Source organism: Sus scrofa, chromosome 6 (genome assembly GCF_054392235.1).
Source record: "Sus scrofa isolate SSC_HxYL_T2T_F1_AM1 chromosome 6, Sscrofa_HxYL_maternal_Yorkshire_Landrace_v2.0, whole genome shotgun sequence".
Classification (NCBI taxonomy): domain Eukaryota; kingdom Metazoa; phylum Chordata; class Mammalia; order Artiodactyla; family Suidae; genus Sus; species Sus scrofa.
Window position 1 is genome coordinate 147,258,782 of NC_139388.1, and position 22,296 is coordinate 147,281,077.

Sequence of the window (22,296 nt, forward strand, 5' to 3'; positions counted from 1 at the left end):
ATCCAAAATGGTGCTAATCCTAGTATGGTGTGAGATTAGTACTATGATATTATCTATGAATCACTCTGAGGGAGAGACTAACACATCAAAAATTACTGCACTATTAGAATTTCAGTGTAAATAAATCATGACTGCTATTTCAAATTAATTTATTGCACAAATCACTTGTGCATTAAAATTTAAACTCTTCATATATATTTTATTTTTTAGCTGATTTACTGCTTATTATTTTTAACAAATATTACTACTCCTATCTTTGTTATTACTAATACTAGATATTTTGGGAAGTCTCTGTAGTCTGCCCTGAGTAACAGAAAGAAAGTAATCATATGGCCTCCAGTGGAGGGATATGGTAATAGCATATTTTTCCTGTGGAAGCAGATTAACTTTCTGCATAGGCTTTCTCCTTCCCTAACCTACAGCATATACAAGTACCGCTTGATTTCCTGGGGAATTCTTATCTGGGTGAGATATTATTTATGCCATTTTCTCCATGTGTTTTGGAGGATCCCTATGAATAAATAAAGCCTGGTTAGAAAGTGAATCTGCAGCTCGTTGTCTGAAGAACTGTCCTCCAACCCTGGAATGAGAGAACTGGACCTTTCTCCTCATAATATGGTGCAGATGGCCTGCTTGCCAGGCTTCATCTGGTTATATGGAGTGGCCCTAATTGTTCTCCTTTAGAAAACAATTATATAACCACTCTATCTGCATTTTGACTACATGCATTTTTAAAAAGCATTGCTTGGAACTATTTAAAAATAATATTGGAAGTTCCCGGGTGGCATAGCAGGTTAAGGATCCAGCATTGCTGCAGCTAGGGAGCAGGTCACAATAGGCTCAGGTTTGATCCCTGGCCTGGGAACTTCTATATGCCATGAGAGGAGCCAAAAAAAAAAAAAAAATATGCCAAAATTAATGAAGCAAAATTAGATGAACTTTTCCTAGGGTCTAATCGGTATGGTGAAAAGTGGAGATTTTCTTTTCGTACTTTGGCCATGAGAATTGCTTTTTCATGAGCTTATCAGAAAGATGAAAAAACAGAAAATGGGTATTGAATTGAAGTTCTTGGGTTAGTTAGGAATGAATTTATACGTATTTCTTTGAAAATCAAATGCAGGTACCATATTTGAAGTCTATGTTATTTGAAAATAACCAGAGAACTATTCAATGCCCATCTGTCTGTTTTCAAGTATTACTTTTACAGTCTTAACCCTTTCCAGACTACTGTGTTTGCATGTGCCCACACGCAATTTTTCTAGATATTAACATGACAAATAAAATTGTTTAAAATTAAGCAGTTAAAGCATAATGATGCAGAGTTGGCACTACTGATTGCTGTTTTCTTTTTGAATTTCTAGTACCCATGTATTTTCTGGTTTGGTTTATTCTCCAATGACGTGGGGTAATAAATATGTTCATCTGTGTGTAGAACACAGATTTTTGAAGAGTGGCCAGAATTCAACACAGATAATCCTTTTTTCCCCTCCATATCACCCCTAATCTCTATTTCCTCTACTAAACTTGCTTCAGCGCGCAGGCATGACTCCTAGTCACAGAGAGCAACTCAGAATTGCATAAAAAAGGCTAAATCCTTAGTTGAAATCCTGATGTTGTGATATAGATTCTTCATTAGTTTAGCAATTAATCTCTTTTTAAAATGAGCATCAACAACTACACCAATTCCTTAACATTACAGAGGCCAAAGAAAACATAAACATGGAAATATATGAAAAAAATATTTTCCCTAGACAGCAAAATTAAAGGAATTTTCTTGAAAGCACTTTCCTTTATTAACTTTAAGAATGCTCTGGCCTCTTTCCCTTAAGTGAGACACTCTAGGTGTGACTTAAGTTTGCAGAAATAGAAAGACCATGAAAAAAAATTATTAATGTTTGGGAGGGAGGAAATCAAGAGAGAATTATTTAGTGGGTTCACATCCTTTCCCAAAAGGAGTGAGTATAGCTATTTACAAAAAATTTTACTTTTGATAAAGTGTTGCTGAACTCTCTCTCTCTCTCTCTATAAAATGCAGTTGCTTAGTTGTTAAAATTCTATGAAAAGTTAAAGAGGAGTAACTGAAAATGTAAAAATAAGTAATGAAGCTATCACTATTGAAAGTTATTATTTCAAATAAAATAACCAGATTGAGGTTCAGTTATTTATTCAATTATGTTTAGTAGCACATTGTAGTTATTTTCTTTACATACTTTAAAAGATTAAGAATTAGTCTTCCTCGTCATTTATAACTAATTAAATATAAAAGACATGGAAAATCAGCATAATGTACCATTTCTTCAGACTCTAAATTCTGCAGATCCTTAATATTTCAAAATAAAAGAGGAAATGGTCGGTGTGATTTACTGAAAAATCAGAAATTATATTTATTAAGAAGTTCAGCAATGCTAGAGAAGTTTTGTTGAACAGATGCTAGTCCCAAAGATAACTGTGGACATCTGTAGATTTAGCATTTATGATTTAGACTCCTGTGAATTATCACAAGTATCTATTGGGAGAAGTAATTTCCAATTTCGTTGAGACATAAATGTGCATGAATATGGGTGTCTGCATGTCCCTCTATATATCTGTGTATGTATGAGCATGTACATGAGTATGTACATACATGTGCATATCTGTGTGTCCATATGTGAGTTTATGTGGATGTACAGGATTCACATATATGCGTAAATGAGCTTAGCTGATCCATAGCTTTGCTCTTGACTATTAATTGATGGGTGCACTGAAAGCTTGGGAAATGCACTTATTGCATTTTGTTGGAGAAATTATATGAGACCAGAATCAGGACTTGGCACTTTGCCAAATTGAATATATCCCTTAAGAATTCAAGTATCTGTTTGACTTCGTTATGGCACATATCACAAGGGTATTAAAAAAAAAGTGTGTTAAAAACTTTCCCCAAAGTATTTTTGGTGAAATTATTGTTATATTATTCTTTTTTTTTCTGAAAAAAGTAGGTTATAAAGACAAAGCTTGGATATAAATCATTATGATTTCAGTGTTCCATCTGAAGATGGTAATTTAATGTCCAGATGTTTTTTAAACTAGTATTTCATCATAATGGTGAGGAAGCATCTATGAGTACTAAGATTATTTTGGTAACTTTATTCACTTTCTATAAAGATTTATGGTGATTTGTAGGCTGAAGGCTTTCTGCGTAATTAGAAAGATAAGTGGATACTTCCTGAGCCATAGGTAGTCAATAATAAATGAAGCAAAATCAATAGAAACTATAGGCATAAATTGCCGCAAGGTGCTGTATAAATCTTGCTTTGCTTTCAGCAATCAAAACAAAGCAAAACAAAACTGGAATTAAGTAAGTAACCCTTGGAACTAGAGTGAATGAATGCATATTAAATATTAGTATGATTTGATCCTGAGTCTTTTGCATAGATCCAAAAGAAAGGACATTAGAAATTTAAAATGAGTTCAAGTGTAAACTTTGCGACCTAAATTTCTCTAATTCAAAACATTGTGGAATGAGTATCACCTAATAAAACAGATAGTGAGGCCATTTTTTTTTCCCAGGCAAAATTGTATTAAAAGATTATTTAATACATATATTTCCATAATTTCAAATTCCTTCCTCTGAAGTTATAATTTATATTAGTGTCTGTTTCAATAAGCCAATAAGCAGGAAGAGCTATGGTATAATATTATGGTGGTAGAAGTTAAAAAAAAAGAACAAGAAAAAAGCATAAATTTCTCCAGTGTAGAAGAGACCACACATTGATATTGGCAGCTGGACACCTGCAGATGGGGAGTTAGAAAAGGCCAGTGGTTTGTCTCTTGTCTCTGGAGCCACCGTAGCATGGATGATTACCTCGTACTTTTCTTAGGTTCACAACCTTTGGTCTTTCACTGCTACCAACATATTTCTTGGTGCTCAGGAAATTCAAGTAGATGTTAAAGAGCACAAGGTAGCTACTAGCATTTATTAAACTTGGCTAGCTAAGAGAGTACTGTATCTGCAGCATAAAGGGGATAACAGGTCATGATAGGTTTTGGATTAGTTAATATATTCTACTTGTGTATTATTTTCTCTATCCTATAATACATACTTTTCTGGATTGTTATGAAGATGATATAAGATAATAATGTATACGAAAGAGCTTTGGTAATTATTATGGGTTATGTTCTATAAAATGTAAGGTTTTATAAACATTTGAGAAGACATCATCGTATAGCAGAAACAGCAGAGATTTGGATGCCAAGCAGAGTCAGATTCAAATTCTCCTACCATGCTAGGTTGCAGGGGTTACAATCGTAAAACAGAAAAAATATGAGTTCTTTTGTGTAACACATGAGCCTCTCTATACAATAGTGATAAATATTTCCATTGAGGGTTTTTGTAAGGGTTATACAAAAAAAAAATTTAAAGTATCTCATGGTACCAGGTACATAGCAAGTTTTCAAAAAATCCTAATCTTTATTCTTTTCCTATTGAAATATTTTTCCTACCATTAATCTGGATAATAAAAACAATAGTTTGAGCTGACATTTTACAATATTATATTTCTCTTTGATAACATAAAATTTCAAGACAATAGCTAAGCTCAATTACAATGGAACACATCCAAAGAAGCACACTGAACCATTAATAACGTCATAGAAAATTGCCTTAAATGCTTTTTGGAGAGGCAGTTAATAAGTGATAAATGAATAAATGAATGAATGAATGGATAAATAAGTCAATAAACATAAATATGAATAATTTATAATTTAATAGATGATTTATAGGTCTTAGATGTTCTGGTTATAAGTACTATTAATTTTTTAGGAAATTAGAATAAGCATCAAAAAATGAAAACATTAAAGGATATTAAATTTATTTAACTCATTTTGTGGTTGCATTTATTTGCATTTTGTTAATATTATAAAAGGTTTTATAAAATTACCATAGAAAATATAATTCACTATTTATAATATAGAAAGCCTAAATTTAGCTTGTAGTCCATGAAAAATGTATAATACTCAATATGGAATGTTATAAATATGGAGAGAAATAAAAACATTCAAAACACATAGCAAAATCTGGGAGTTTTTTCTTTTTATCCACATAAATATTTGCTGTATAAATAATTTATCAAGTGCAGAGTTCTTCAATCTTCATTCAAAATAGCTACATACTTTAATTAGTTTATTACAGATGTGTCTAAAAGAAAATTGAGAAAAAAACAGATATGTTTTGGTAACCTAAAAAAAAACCCCAAAAACCTCAAACCAAAAAACCAAATAATGTGCTGAGTCAGGAGCTCAGGTAGCACAAATACTGCCTTTTTGTCAGTTACCCTAACAGAGGGATGGGAAGGTAGGAATCACAAAACGTGCCCTCTCTGGGTACGTAACTTGCGAAAACACAGTCTCGGTGTAAGAGAGAAAATATTAAAAGTGCTCCTTTCTCATAATTGCAGGAAGTAAGCCTTGCCAGCAGTGTAGGGAAAGGGTCTGGATTTCAGGGCCCGAATGTTCCCTGGGGAGGGCACCACCTACGCAAAAGTATGCTGCAGTTCCACATCTGGTGCTTAACTGGTAATATGTGAAAATGTTCATTTAGATTCCTTAGGACACTTCATTCTTTTTAGGACACCCCAGAGTCATTTACCACAGCACCTAATTAGAGATGCATGGCCAGCATTATCATTTAGGAATTTTATGAATAAAAAAATAGCTCCAGGATTTCCATGGGAGAATAAACAGGTTTGCCAGTGGCTTTTGTTTGTTTGTTTTGTCTTTTGTCTTATTAGGGCTGAACCCATGGCATATGGAGGTTCCCAGGCTAGGGGGTCCAATCAGATCTGTAGCCGCCGGCCTACAGGGGATCAGAGCCACAGTAACAGGGGATCAGAGCCGCGTCTGGGACCTATACCACAGCTCACAGCAATGCCAGATCCTTAACCCACTGAGTGAGGCCAGGGATCTAACCCACAACCTCATGGTTCCTAGTCGGATTCGTTAACCATTGAGCCACCACAGGAACTCCAAAGGTTTGTCAGTTTTATCTACTGAAAATATTTGTATTTTGATCTTACTCTATATTTTAATGCAATCAGAGGCTGTAATGATATCTTAAATAGTTAATACTAATTTTTATTTTTTTATTTTTTGGCTATTTTATTTTATTTTTATTTAAAAAAATTTTTTTTTCCTGTAGCATATGGAGGTTCCCAGGCTAGGGGTGTAATTGGAGCTGTTGCCACCAGCCTACACAGCAACACCTGATTCAAGCCATGTCTGCGACCGTCTGTTGACCCCAGGGCAACGCCGGATCCTCAACCCACTGAGAGAGGTTGGGGATCAAACCTGAAACCTCACGGTTTCTAGCTGGATTGTTTCCCCTGCGCCAGGATGGGAACTCCCAAATTTTTATTATCTCAAATAGCAAGACAAAAGTACTGCAATAGGTTTTTAATGCATTTGTAAATCAAAGGCAAATAGTTTTTGCCTATCTTCTATCCTGGTGAGAAGGGTTCCAGGAAACTTAGCCTCAAGCATAGGAGCGTCACCTAGGAATGGTCCATGGAGCCAGGCAAGGAGAATCTGAGAGGCTGCACCTTAGGAGAGGCTGACCCTAAAGCTTGGCAGAAAAAACAAACAAATTTTCTAATGAAGCAGCTCTGCAGAAGAGATATATCTGAATACAAAGGCAAAAGGGCAGAGATTTAGACAGGAATCCATGGAAGGAAACAGAGCCTGGAGTAGTCTTTAAATTGATTATACACCCAGTGCCCACAACTGATAATGTTCCTGCAATAGCGGCAGGGTAGGAAAGTTACCCCAGATCCCTAACTGCCTACAGTTTGCAGGTCTTCAACTGATTATTGGGGTCATAAAATCTTTTAGGGGCAATGGAATAATTGCCCTGACCCTTTTATATCCCTTGCCTTCTCTCTTTTTTTTTCTTTTTTATGTAGATAATAAACTATTTGATGATAATTCATTTTGAGAGAGATTCTTTCAATATTTACTTATTCTTTTCGGTGGGGAGGATCCTGGATGGCAGCACATTATTTATTTTTTTATACTGATTTACAACATTGTGTTAGTTTCAGGTATTCAGCAAAGTGATTTGATTCTATCTATCTATCCATCTATCTATCCTTTTTTTCAGATTTGCTTTTTAGGGCCACACTCATGATATATGGACATTCCCAGGCTAGGGGTCTAATCAGAGCTGCAGCTGCCAGCCCACACCAGGGCCACAGCTACGCCAGATCTGAGCCACGTCTGTGACCTACATCACAGATCAAGGCAATACCGGATCCTTAATCCAATGAGCAAGGCCAGGGATTGAACCTGCAATTGCAAGGTTCCTAGTTGGATTCGTTTCTGCTGCACCATGATGGGAACTTCTTGGTTTGGAATTTAATGTAACCTCCAAAGAGAATTTGCTAGGTCATCTCTATGCCCAAGTGAGGAAGGTTGCAACATCTCCAGATATTAGAACTCTGCCATATTTCCACTGTACATGATCTTAGAGCTATAGTAATAGCTAATGAATCTGTTAACGAGGGTACCCAAAACATCAGAAAATTAATAGAGCAACACAGAGGTATCTAAGGTATATCTGGAGAATAATTTATACATTGAGGAGTGGTGTTTCAAGTGTATTACCACTTTTCAGACACTGAATATATCTGTATTAGTCTATAGACTGATGAGACAATAGGGTTAAAAACTAAACAAAAGGGGCTATCCATATGATATAATTTCAAGGGATTCAAGCAATAGCTTCTTTTTTACCAAGATCTCTCTAATCTGTTCACTGTATTTTGAAATTCTATCACTGTAGTTTAAGGGTTTGATTTCTATTTAATTGCCAAGTCCTCTAGGAAAGGTGTCTATTTAAGTTGTTATAGCTCCTTTGTTGCTTAGTGCAAATAAGTTTCAAGGCCTTGGTGAACACTGGTTTTGCTACAGCAGAAGGTGAAAGCCCTGGGCATGAAGAGAGGTGCCCGTGAAAAGGTCTTACTGATAGCAGTGGGCTGGAGCCAGCTTGTCCTTGCCCACTAGAACTGACTATACTCAGGCCCAGTTCTGAGTTCAGGGATGTCAAGTTACTACTTTGAAACTGATCAGAGAGGAAGTGTTTTATCACTAACGGAGGTAAACACCACAAATCAGGGCCTTATTTTTCTCCCTGGAAAATGTACCCTTATAACTCTGGTCCTGCAACAGGAGACTGAACATAGATTTTTTTTTTTTTCCCCCAAAGTGATCATGGGTGATAAAAAAAAAGCTCTGAATATAAATATCACTTTTTTTATTCTCCTTGAATAGGAAGCAAGCTACCCAGAGTTAGGGATTGTTATTAAGACTAATTTGACAATAAAACATGAGGTCAAAGTCTTCTTTCTGACCTTCACTTTGCTGGAATGGCAGTTCGTTCCATATGGTCACTAATTTTATTAAAGAGCATTTGGAGGCTCCCATCATTCTGTTATTTTTACTTGTGCATTGCTTTTTTCATAAAAGTTTATTAGGTTAAAGACTACATTAATAATATAATTATAATGACATATTGGGTGAAAATGACTCATTAGTCTCCATTGAAATAGAACTAAGACAGCCGGTATTAGTCAATTTGAACAGGTAAAATGTGCATTTTCTGTTTTGCTTGAATAAAACAAGTAAAAATGGTCCTTTGACAATGGAAATGTTTCCTCCTACAATATATTCCCTTTCAAATGAGCCCACATTATTATTTAAAACCATGTGAACTTTCTACTTTTCCACTAACCCAGGATGAGTAAGAATTTGCTAGCTAAGCCACAGATTTGTTTCTCATGCTTTACTTCTTTGTGATATTTCCCACAAAGAAAATGGGCTGAAGAAGCATTTAGAGGTGTCGATCACTTAATTTTCATACTAATTTATAGGCCCATATTGTTTCCAAAGGAATCAACTGAAATTTAATAATAATTTCTAGTTCTTTTCTCAGAACGTATAAGCAAGAAAATATAGGGCTGTTTCCAAAATTTTTTTTTTAAAGTATGTGTATATATGTGTGTGTGTGTTTATATGTATATATAGAGAGATATATATAGACACACCAAAGACAGAAAAACAAAGAATAAATGAAAATAAATAATTAAAAAAAATGAGTCTAGAAGCAACACAAAAAGCCATGTACCTGCTCAATCCAAAAAGCAAAGCTGTTAAGCAGGAACCTGATATAATCAGTCTAGCTATAAATATTCATTTAGCAGCTAAGAGTTTGGGCTCTACATTATTTGCCCTTGTGCTTTTTGGACTCCTGAGAGTCAATAAGCAGGGTTATATGAACAGCCTAAACACATTACATGAACAAACAACATTAATTGGCTTTGGTATGCTGACACATGTAGGGCAGTCTATACTTACTTTCTGAAGAGGTAGTTCTTGTAGATCAAATTTAGACTTAGTCTGCAAGTTTAAAGTCATGCTTCTGCCTGCATGCATTGCTGAAATACCTCCATAGGGCAGCATGCCAAGGTTAACTGTGTTGTGTTTGTAAGCAGCATTCTGAGTAGAGGAAATAATCATGTGACAGGATGTGAACACATGCTCAACAAACTGCTTATTACATGAACATGTTTAAATTTATAACATTTAACTTTAAGCAGGCAAACGGTAACTTTCTTTTTTAAACATGCACTTGATCAGACAGAAGCATACAGTAAACGGTGTTAGTTATGCACATAATGAGTACCATCCAAAACTACAGAAAAGACAAAAAGCCAAAATAACATTCTGTTTTACATTTGCTGCCAACTTGAAGGCATAAAACCTCGTATCTCATTTATAATTACTGTAGCGACTTTGGACACATGTCCATTGGTGGTAGTTTATTAATTTAAAAATTTCAGACAGTGAGGTCTTCACCAAATTTTGTCAGCTGCAAATCTCATGGTCTCTTTCACATTGTGAGATTAGCACACACAAAAGACAAAGAGCAGCTTCTAGTTCTGCCTCAAAACTAATGCACTGCAGCATTAAAGCCAGAATCAGTTGCCTTTGTTTCTCAGTCTGTAGGCATAATTATGGCCACTCAGAAAAAGAGCTGGTCAAAAATCATTCAATCTGACTAGTGGATGATTGAATTTACTGATTAACTTAGTTAAACCAGTCAAGTTGTATGTGAATCAAAATATTCTTTTTTTGTTGTTTCTTAAAAATTACATTTTAAATTGGAGAAATTTCATAATGAAACTAAAGGAACTATGATTTGAACTATTAATGCTATTTATCTGCTATATACATTCTAGTGATATTTGCATTATGGCTACCCTTCAATAGAGGCCTCTAAAGGTATTCCTAGTGTCTACTAGAGAGTTTTTTCTTCTGTGGAACTTCATTTAAAAAACAAAACCTTTTGTATCCCTGTCATCAAATTGTTTCCAATCAGTACCATCTCCACTTTCTACCTATCATGGAAATGTAATAATTGACAGCGTTTGGCCCTCTTAGGTAATTCACTTAATTTGGAAAAAAAAATCTACAGAGGTTAACCTGTTTAAAAACCTGAATATTATTGGACATTAACAGCAGGCAGCTATTCTATTCTGAGGGCATTATTTGAAAAGAAATGATTTTTATCATCATTATTTCATTGAACTCAACTGAAAGACTGTCGTACTCCTGATGGTGTGCTTGTGTACCAGTCATATTTGCTATGGATCCCTGATTATTTCATCCAGAGCTTTTTTTCATTTGTCACCATGTCAAAATTGAAAAGGACACTGAACATTTCAATCTAGCACTTGAATGATTCTTTAAGGTTTAAAATTACTCCAGTTTAGGGCTCTCTCGGCTATTATGGAAGAGTAGTCGTTTTAGCCATATGGAGTTCATGCTTTAAATTCTCTCAGTCCAGTGGGGCTCAGTAGTGCATGAGCCTTGTGGTTAAACAAAGGAGAAAAACAGGCATCTTTCATCTAGGGTAGTGCTTGGAGGTGCCTCTCTAAGGTCAACACCCAAGCAAGATCTTTAACTAACATTACGTTGAGTTGTGCCACATATCCAATGTCCAGATATGTTCAGAACTGCTTCTAGCAGTTCTCTTTTATAAGGACTGGGCAAAGATCTTGTAGTTTCTAGGGTAACTATTTGATTTCCAGGGTTCAAACCACTCAACTAAATTCCACTGCGATGGAAGTGCACCGTGTCTGGTGTAATCTTTTTTTGGACAGAATGTTAAGTATCACAGTACAAAACTGTTTTCTCATAACAAGCCTGTGCTCCAGTACGCTGAATTTATCTTGTTTTGAAGTAAGATACAGCCTGAATAGCTCAGTTACTCCACTGAACGGGGGGAAGAAAAGTTATTCAGAGGAAAGAGGAAGAGCTTCTAGGATTCGAGGGCTTGAAGCAATACTGTAAGATACTTAAATTTCTTGGAATTAAATGAGAAGTTATTAAATATACATTGAAATTACTCTGAAAAATGAAAGACAAACTGAGGGGGTTATAAACAGACAGGGGTTACATGAAGACTAAAAAAGAGAGGTGTTGTCACAGCAATGGAAAAATACACACGAGTTTCAGTTCTCTGGATCTGGGAAGAGCAAGGCTCCCAAACTTCGGCTGGTTCAAATCCTCCTCCCCGAGTCCTATTCTCCTCCCTCCAAATTCCTGCTCCAACTAGAAGAGTCATCAACTTTTCAGTAGCTCTGATCAAAGGAAAGGAACCATTTGTCTGGGAAGCCAGTAAATAAATGATAGTACCAAATGCTTAGAACTTTGTCTTTTCTTTTTCATACTTTGTTTTCACTCACTCCTCTGTTGCCTCAAATTACTAGTCATTGTATATATGCTCCCACAGCTTCTAATAACCTTTCTTGGCTAGTTCATCTTACCCTGTTACGTATGGTCGTGTCTACACGAGGCCAGAGTACTGTTTTATTTGGCCCCAAATATTTTCGCCCTCCAAGTTATTTGTCTACATGGAGGGTGTAACTTGAGGTAAGGCATGGTGACAACCGACCAGGTGTCTCCCACTGACAACCAGTCATGAGGCTTTGATGAGGCTCCCTTCAATGGGACTGAGCACACCTATTTGAAACAGACATTCTGATGAAATATTCTGCAAGTCAGAACTGGTTTCCACATTGAGAAACTAACACCCACACCCACATTTATTAGTTTACTCTTTCCCTGTACATAATTGTTTTCTTGTCATGTAGACACGACCTACAAACAATATAATCATTTTAAAAGAGTACACCTGAAAACATAAAATTCAACGTTAAGAAAATACGTAATAAACGCAGTGACCTGTGCTTCTAGCAGGACACCAGATAAAATCAAACTATTGAGTGAAACATTCTAATGGTATATTACCCAGATCCCCAATTTACACTAAGCATTTAAACCTAGAACATGAGAACAAACGGTCCTATTTTATAAAAAGGACTTTTAAGAGTCTAAGGTCGATGCAAAGTACACAAAGCCCTCTATACCAAAGCCACAAAGTATACTCGGTGGTGATGCTCAAGTGAGCATAGTTCTAGAAAATGAAACACCAGATTTCTCTTAGAGAGCTATCAACCACAACAAAAAAGCAATTCTAGGCCTTATATATGTATTTTTTTACTGTCCCCAATTACTATGCATTCCATGATTTGTTGTGATTTAATTTTTTACTGAATTGGCGTTAATTTCCCCCTTTTATCTGCAATATACACACTAATTTGAACATTTGTAGTCTTCATAAAGACATCACCTATTTTTGTTGTCTGGAGTATGATTTGAATTAAAACCTTTCTCTTTATTCGGAAACCAACATTTGAAATGTCAGGATTTTCATTAAATAAAATAATGTGTAGGAGGGCTTTCAATCTCTGCTTATTTTATGTTTCTGTTTCTTGCTGGGAAGATTATTGCTCATTAGATGTAATAACTTTAGTAGTCCCACAGCAGTAACTATATGCAGATTTTATAAACAAATGAGGTCTGACTTTAACATAAGTGAGTCCATGCAGAAGGGGGCAAAATACTCACTTTTTATAGGTTCAGTAAAAATCACACTCTTTAGGTCCCTAAAGAACCGTTTTGTGTCCTAGGAGAGGCATTTTGCCTTCATGGCTAGAAAGCAATTGAAGCACCATCCCGTATAATAGAGTTGAATTCTTTCTTGCTAGCCATATTTAGGATAGTTTTGAGAAATAATTCACCTACAGGTTATGAACTCTCAAAGAGCGTCAAACAATATCCATGAAAAACTATTATGATCAATTTCCCCACAAGATAAAAAGAAATGAAATGCTGATCATCTACTCATTCATGTAGTTCATGCTTCACTACATGTGCTTAGAAATGCCAATAACGTAAAACTAAAGGCAGGAGGGATATTCTTACAGAGAAAGGCCAAACATACCCTGTCTAACCTTCTAGCTTCTATATGTCTAAGCAGCTGTTGTCTCCAGTCTGCAGGCATTTTACCACAGCTCTCCTCTCCCTTCACTGGAGTAGGCCTCGTCTTTATATCACTGTTATCTGATGGCTTGTCACCATAGTTACCCAAGTTATAGTCAGATGGTATTTTTTCCAAAAGAGCTGCCATAGTAGGCCTAGCTGAAACTGGCCTGGTCTGGGAGGCACCGTAACTCTCTGTACTGTAGCTTCTTGCCGACAATGGCCTTCTTTGGGTAAGGTTTTTAACTGGAAAACTTCCCGCCTGAGCTTTCACTTCTTGATATGAAGGGTGTTCATCTTCATACCTGCCATTCCTTTTCAGGAACTGGGACTCAGTCACTGAAACGCTGCTTTGGCGATCCATACCTCCCCTGTACGGAGGCCGGCCGTACCTATCACTCGGAGGCAGCTCATGAGGTTCACTGACCCTTCTAAACATGGCCATTTCTGTGGAACTCGCCAGGGAGTCAGCTCGTCTCAAGAAGCCAGCCCTGGCGCCTTGGCTCGCAAACTGGGCATTGACCACAGCATCCTCATTAACCGATGGCTGAGAAAAGGAAAACATTTGCTCCATGGGTGGATATCCTCTGTAAGCTCTGGGACTAACCAAATCCTTGGTGATGGTTTTGCCGGGCTGTTGCACGTACTCAGAATTGTGTTGAAAAGGGGGTGGTATCCTCTTTTCGGCTTTGACTTCCACTGCTCCTTGGGGATTGAAGCTTTGGTCAAATTGATAGACTTTTTTCGTCATGGAGGCTTTCTGTTGCTGTGGCCCTTTACTACTTCCGTAAGTGAGCATCTCGTCGTCCAGCATTGGGACTGACTGGCTTCGAGACATGCTGGACATACCATGCTCTGGTCCCAACATTTTATCGGGGCGTTCGTGACTTCCTAAGGGATCACTCCCAGAAGCATAGTTTTCTAATGGTATATTATAAACCTTGTAGGTGCCAATGTCAATCTCATCGATACTCTGTGACTTTTTGAACTTATTGGACTTGATATCTTTCATTAGCGGGGAAAGCCTCTCTGTGCTTTTGCTAATGGAAATAACACCTTTAGAAGATTCTGGGCGGCAGTGGATTTGAGAAAAGACATTACTGAGACTCCTGTTGGGGTTAGTATCGTGATACTCCCATGGTACTCCTGGAGAAAAAGGACTAGGTATTTCAGCAGGTTCTTTTATATGTTCTTTCCTTTCAGGCAATGGGCTGGTGGTAGGGGTTGTCTCTAATTTGGAAGGGAAAGCAGTCCTGTCTTCGAAAGGACTAGGGGTTCTGGTCCAATTCTGCCAAGGATTGGAAGGAGGCACTTCTGTTTCGGGTGTGTGTCTGTGTGTAGATTGCTCAAGTTCCAGGGGAACGCCAACAATCCTATCCTGCCTAATCAAAGGCCTGCGTCCGTGAGAAGATGTGCTTCTAGATTTTGAACTTAGGAGAGGATTACTGTTGGCATTCTCGCCTGTGGTCTCCTCTGCCACAAACCCTGTGTTATCATAATGTGAGCCATCAGTCCAGTTGTCAGCGAAAGCATCACTCATTGGCAGCCGGTCAGGACGCTGTGGTAGATTCCCTGGGGGGACAGCCTCCCGCTGGCTGAGTAATGGCTTTGCATCAAGAGGCTGTGGGAAAGATTGTGCAATCCTGTGAACACAATGGGAAGAAGAGGTGTGACAATGAGGAAGATATAGGTCTGGGCCAGAAAGAGAACAAGCAGGCTAGAATGCCACCATCCTTTGTTTAATTGATCATTCATTCACACCTCACTAATGATTAAGAATTGCATTGTTGGAGGTCCCATTGTGGCTCAGCAGAAATGAATCTGACTAGTATCCAGGAGGACGCAGGTTTGATCCCTGGCCTCGCTCAGTGGGTTAAGGATCCTGTGATGTCGTGAGATGTGGTATAGGTTGAAGATGCGGCTCGGATCCCATGTTGCTGTGGCTGTGGCACAAGGCCAGCTGCTACAGTTCTGATTTGACCCCTAGCCTGGGAAGCTCCATATGCCTCAGGTGTGGCCCTTTAAAAAAAAAAAAAAGAATTGCATTGTTATTTACTGTCCAAAAAAATTCAACCCTTTACCTTGTTCTAACTTATATTTCTTCTCTGTAATCATTACCTTCTAATATATGTAATTTACTTACCAATTTATTATGCATTGTCTTGTGTCCTTTGCTAGAATATAAACTCATGAGGGCAGAGGTTTTTTTCTCTTCAGGCCTAGCATAGTGATTGGCACACAGTAGGTACTAAGTATATATTTGTTGAATGAATGAATGAATGAGTAAATAAAAGAAATATAGAGCTTTTCAGTAAAGGTCCTGAAACCTGCCTGATAATTACAACTACCTGATTCCTGGTCCCATCTCTGTAATTTCTGATTCAGTACATTTCCAAACTGCTGATTGAGAGTACCTTTCTTATCAATACTCGGTCTACCTAATGAACCTAAACTGTCTTCAAATAACATAATCGAGGGTCAGGCATTGGAATACATTAAATCCATTTTATAGTGAATGCATTCACATATCTTTTCCTAGAGTGTATGTTATGTTATATTATATTATATTATATTATATTATATTATATTATATTATATTATATTATGACTTTGGCTCATTGGCATGTTTATTCCAGTGACCACCATATCTCTAGAAGATACTCATTTTTTAGTTTATTCTAAACCATTGGCATACTAATGATACTGAATTATATATTTTTTATTAGTGAGAGACAGATTTTTAAGTGCTTTTGCTAACTGACAAAAAGTACATTTAGAAGGTATCTCCAAAAATACCTAAATCAGTCTCAGCTTGTATAACAAACAGTGAATTTATAAACCGAAAGAGTATTTGTATCATCGGCATCAATGAGTATAAATAGTTATTCATTAATTACCAAGGACTATATTGCTAATAGTGATGATTTTATCAGTAAAATATGAGTAAAAGTCATTGACAATTTTTATTTGCTATTTGCAGTGTAAAACATAGCAAAAAGTCACAAAACAAGGGAACCGGAACTGGGCAAATACTACCTCACAGGGTCCTTTGTTGCACTCCATTGCTTTGATTTTAATCTGTCTATAAAATGGAAGTAATATAGAGGAGGACCCATTTTGGGGAGATTAAATACTTTTACTTACATTCTAACCTTCCCAGGTGGTGATAAAATGATAATGATGAAGATGCATTCATTGAATGTTTACTTTGTGCTAGACTTTCTACGCATCTAACTTTAATTCGTAACATCATTTTGGATGGTGAAAGTCCAAATGTGTCATGATTGTGGATTGAGGCAAACATACTTTTTGATCCAATTAAAAATTTTTTTTGTTCTGTCATCTTAACCTGTTAATTTCCTACCATCTCTCTCATAAACAATGGTTTTGCTGCATAAAAGGGATTCATCCCCTCTTGGAAATCTCGGGGGGACTACATTTGCTTACCTGTCCCTTCTGTCTTCTATGTCACTCATGTGCTGAATACAATTCCCAAATTAGAAGATTCCATTTTTTTAAAAGTTGCTGAAAATAAGCATTTGGGGACAGAAAAGAGGGAATTCTAAACACACCTGTTACCCCACAAAGAATTATGTACTGCATCTTTAGCTGTTGTCTGCAAGGACCCCACTTTAACCCGGGTGTTAGAGGATCCTGAGGAAGCCTGGGAAGGTGAGTAGTCTGAGTAAGTGCCTGAGGAAACACTGTTATTCAGACAGTGAGTTTTGTCAATTTCAGACTCATCAGTTGATTCTGCAAGGTAAAGGGGAAAATATTATCATGCTACATACACTGACAAGTATCAAAACAAAAAAGCAAGTAAGAAAAACAGCATATTGATTAAAGTGAGATATGCATATTTGTAAACAATTTCTATAGACTACAGTGTATCATAATTTACTGGCAATTCATCATGCACATGCAGTTGTGGCATATTTTCCACATCGGATTCACAATGTTACCTTTTTTGTCCTTCCCTAGCAGAACAAGTTTGGGTGGGTAGAGAGGGGTCTCAGCTAATGAAGGGTGAAGTTCCCCAATCCTCATTTCATTAGCTGGATGAACAAAAGAATCCTGAGAGATATAATACAGGACAAGGAAAGTAAACATTTAAACATTGGTTAACCAAGATGGCAATATCCTTATTTGGCTCAGCTATAAGATGGGGCTCCAGAATTTAATTCACTGTGGCATACTAGGAGAAGTGAATTATATGTATCTCTGAGGTAAGCACTAAAATGTTTTGTTTTCTAATTTAAATGAGCCCCTTTATTCATCAGACAGTTTTCTTTTTTTTTTTTTTTTTTAAATTTTCCCACTGTACAACAAGGGGGTCAGGTTATCCTTACATGTATACATTACAATTACAGTTTTTCCCCCATCCTTTCTTCTGTTGCAACATGAGTATCTAGACATAGTTCTCAATGCTATTCAGCAGGATCTCCTTGTAAATCTATTCTAAGTTGTGTCCATCAGACAGTTTTCTGAAAGCTGTTTATAAGCCTGGCACTGTGCAAAGAACTGTGGAGTTTCCAAAGAAAGACAAAATGTCACCCATGCCCCATGGAAGCTTACCCTAGTTAGGGAGATATATATATATATAATTCATAAAACAGGGTTGGATTATAAGAAGTCATATATAAGTAATATGATACATACATATATAATATATACACAAGTAACAGTTCTAAGGGGTGAACTCTTAAGAAGTCTAAGAGGAAAGAATATAAGTACATCACTGACCAACTAGATTTTTTTTTGAATCCTTAACAAAGTTAATGCACAATTGGGCCCTACAATTCTTGCTTTTATTGCCATCTCCCTCTTTTTTTTTTTTAGTCTTTTCTAGGGCTGCACCCTCAGCATATGGAGGTTCCAGGCTAGGGTTCTAATTGGAGCTGCAGCTGCCGGCCTACACCACAGTTACAGGAACGCCAGATCCGAGCAGAGTCTGTGACCTACACCACAGCTCATGGCAATGCTGGATCCTTAACCCACTGAGTGAGGCCAGGGATCAAATCTGCAACCTCATGGTTCCTAGTCGGATTCGTTAACCACTGTGCCAGGACAGGAACTCCGGCCATCTCCCTCTTAATTCCTTCTGTTTTCCAAGTGATCATCTCAATTTCTTTAGTTCTACCATGGTTTCTAGTTTTCTTATGATCAGTCTAGGCTGCTAAATTTTCATTATAAAATCATTCCCGGAGTTCCTGTCATGGCACAGTGGTTAACGAATCCGACTAGGAACCATGAGGTTGAGGGTTTGATCCCTGCCCTTGCTCAGTGGGTTGAGGATCCAGCATTGCTGTGAGCTGTGGTGTAGGTCGCAGACACGATTTGGATCCTGCATTGCTGTGGCTCTGGCGTAGGCTGACAGCTACAGCTCCGATTAGACCCCTAGTCTGGGAACCTCCATATGCCGTGGGAGCGGCCCAAGAAATGGCAAAAAGACAAAAAAAAAAAAAAAAATCATTCCCTAAGTGTAATGAGCAACACTGGTACAGGAATATAATGTTATGAAAAATAAACATATTAAAAACCATTAATTTTAAACTTCTGTAATTTAAATTATTGTCCCAACTAACCAGGTAGTGGGAGAACATTAGGGAAGGCAAGAATACCAAATTCTCACTTTCTTCTAGATATAAAAATGGCTTATTTATGTTCATGAGTAAGTAGTGATATAAGTTTATGCACAGAAGTTATCTTTTTCATTAGCCTTTATGTTAATTTGAATTCAAAGATTTTTTTTCATTTATTAATACTTGTTTGAAATATTAATACATTTATAAATATTTTGTTAAATTTGAGAAAGAATATACTTGAGGACAAAAATATAGTAAATGAAATGTCCCTGCCTTATAACTAATTGGTTGGTAATGATCAGATAGAAACTCTTACTATAAATTTTATCCCTTCCTCCACCACCAGGTTTCCTATAGTGACAAATTTCAGGTCTTTAGGTATTGCTGAGAAAAATCCATTGCTTTAACTCTTGGCTTAACTCTGTCTTTTGGGTTGCTTTTGATTAGTTTTGTACGGGAAGATTTGCTTATGAAAAGTCTGGGTATATCTGACACTTTAAAAAAAAATAGTGTTTCAGTAGAAGAAGACTGGAATATCATCTAGTTCACTCCTGTTTTTACCAAGAGGTGGATTCTGAGACTGAGTAAGGCCCAGGCTCATACAGATAATTAGACAAAGACAGGACTCTTTTAGACTATAGTTCAGTGATTTTCCCTACTATTGTTGCCTCCTGGTGAGCTCAGCTGTGAGGACTTTAGAGACGTGACACGCAGTCTTGGATTTGAAGAGAACCAGAAAAGAGAATGGGATTGATGGACGTTCTGAAGATGAAGAAGAAAATCTGTTTGCATAGATTTTGAAAATTATTTCAAAAGTTTAGCATAAGAAACTTTTGATAAAGTTTTACATTGAGAGAATAGAGAATAAAAGCCTTTACACACGTTTGGAAAAACTACAAGTTTGAGGAATGATACTATGAAAGGTGTAAAATATGTTAAGACTTAAAAATTTTAAGTGGCATATTTGTTTTATTCTTGCTTTAGTTTTATTATCCAGGTTACCTTGTTAATAAACTGTAACTCTCTAGATCTGATTCAATTTATCAATAAAATGAAGGTAACAGATAATAGGAATTAGTGCACATTTCTATCTAGTACTAGCATTCTATGAATTTAAATATAACTTATTTGTTGAAATAATATTTTGAAAAGGAAATATCCTCATGACGTTACAATATAGAAGCATAAACATTTTGTTTTAGTCAAAAACAAACAAATAAAATAGTTGTACAAGCACAGAAATGTAAATATAATGAAAGGTTTCACTACTTTTTTTCCCCATTCGGTATTCAAGTTATCTTGTATGTATAGATCAAATATTCACACTTGTATCCCCAAACTGTGACTGGAGCTCTGCATGGTAACTACGGTTTGACTCAAATTAAGTCTCTGGTTCTGCTCAAGAATTTCTATTTTGAATCAACAAGAGTCCTAGGGACCAGGAAAAATAATATCAGCTAGTCATGAACTTGCATCTCTTCTCTAGCATTTTGTGGTACTTCACCCAGGTAGAGGACTACTACTGAAGCAAGAATAATGGGTTTAAACTGACCCAGCTAGACTCTTACCTTTCTTAGCAAAATGATGATAAAGATGATGATGATGATGACAATGGCCATCAGTTACAGAGAATCTGTTACATATCTGCTTCGATGTTACTATGCTAATCACTTTATTTTATCCCTTGCAATTACATAAAAGATAACCTTATTTTTATTGTTACTAATTATTTTAATTTTTAAAAATCATCTTTGCTTTATAGATAATGAAATGGAAGCTCAGAGAGGTAAACTAATAATTCCAAGTCACAAGCTTAAGAGGTGTTAGAGCCAGGATTTGATCTGGGGTCTGTCCTTCTTGAAGGTCTATTATGTGACACTGTATATGCTATATTGTCTTCCCTAAGAGAAGCTCACTTCTCAAATGGGCGTCACATAATAGACAACGTTAACTATCCAACAACGGACACTGATAATCGACTTTGCCTCCTTTAAATCTTTTATAAATAGGCCGGAAGAATCGAGTTAGTGTTAGAAAAGTGGGTGAAGTTTTTGGGACTGCTATTAGGGGTAAAGACAGTGGAAGTAGTAGGGAGTCAAATTTAGTGGGGTCCCATTATAAGTACACTGAATCATAATTTTTCTGGTGAGGGGACAGAGATTGAGGGGAAAGAAAAGGTACCCCCTCCCTTCTTCTATTTTATGCCATTGCCCTTCCACTGTTTAAACTAAATCTTGGTGAAAGGGAGCCTAAGAAGGAAGTCAAAAGGGGAAAAAAAAAAAAAAGCTTGTATCTGAGCTTGTGAGTCAAAGTCTAGTATTAATAAAAGGAAACTTTCAAGAGTAAGTGACTATCCTCTTTTCCACGGGAGAAAGATGTGATTCCTCTTTAGAGGTGAAATTGGACTGAGATTCATAATAAAGGCAAAAGTGCATACCTTTACGAACTTGGTAGACATGGTGAATGAAGAGGGATCTGATGAGAAGTTTTCTGAAATGCAAGTTAGTGACTCACAGAAGGACTAAAGGAAGATGGGGCAGGATCTTCTGTGCAAGAGGAGGGAATGGTTATTTACTGTTGCTTTCCTCTGGGCCAAGAACTGTGCTTGGAACTGTTATAAATATTTGTTTTCCTCTGATTTCATCTCCACAAAAACTGCAAAACAGTGTTATTACTATCTATATTTTTTAAAGTAAAGAAACCAAGGCTGAGAAAGGTTTCAGTGACTAGTCAAGGTCACACAATTAGTAACAAGGTAGAGTCAAATTTTGAATTCATACCTTTAGACTCTGAAGTCCTTTCTCCTGTTCCCAAACTGTGTTCCTGAGGCACCGATGGTGCTGTTGCTAATTCACAGGGACACATGGGTTATTTTAAGCATTTGAGGGACAAAAAAGCAATACATGACATACACCAATCAGATACTGTGAGAACTGCTATCTTGAGGTAGCTCTCATTTTCACCACTCGATAGCACATTTCTTTTGATTTTAGTCTTTGTGAATCTATGTTTTTGGTGGTTGCTGTGATCAAAAATCAAATGCCATTAGAAATTGGAGCTGTAGTATCCAATATGATTCTAAGATTTGAGAAGGTAGATGGTGTCCAGTAGGTGCATAATTCCATTATTAAGTAGTTTTTGTTAGTGGAGAATGACATAAACAGTTATTTTCTCTTTAAATTTATGTGTGCTATTTTTCAAATAACCACTAAGTAGGGTATAAGTATATACTAAGTTGTACACACCTAACAACTTAATAAATGGAACTGTTAGTTATTTCTTTTGGTCTAGGATCACT

At 36.6% G+C, this 22,296-nt stretch overlaps 1 protein-coding gene across 50 annotated transcripts in view; it reads right to left on the minus strand.

The window, feature by feature from the left end:
- LRRC7 (leucine rich repeat containing 7) overlaps positions 1 to 22,296 on the minus strand; it is a 537,967-nt gene that overhangs the window by 80,692 nt on the left and 434,979 nt on the right. For 23 of the 50 annotated variants that reach the window (XM_084964730.1, XM_084964719.1, XM_084964724.1 and 20 more), the window contains 3 exons: positions 17,376 to 17,487; positions 16,986 to 17,166; positions 13,376 to 15,056 (listed from right to left, as the gene is read on the minus strand). In XM_084964730.1, coding sequence (XP_084820856.1) covers positions 13,376 to 15,056; positions 16,986 to 17,166; positions 17,376 to 17,487 — 1,974 coding nt within the window. Of the gene's footprint in view, positions 1 to 9,381; positions 9,523 to 13,375; positions 15,057 to 16,985; positions 17,167 to 17,375; positions 17,488 to 22,296 lie in introns of all 50 variants that reach the window. The other 27 variants (XM_084964727.1, XM_084964717.1, XM_084964702.1 and 24 more) reach the window with 3 other exon arrangements.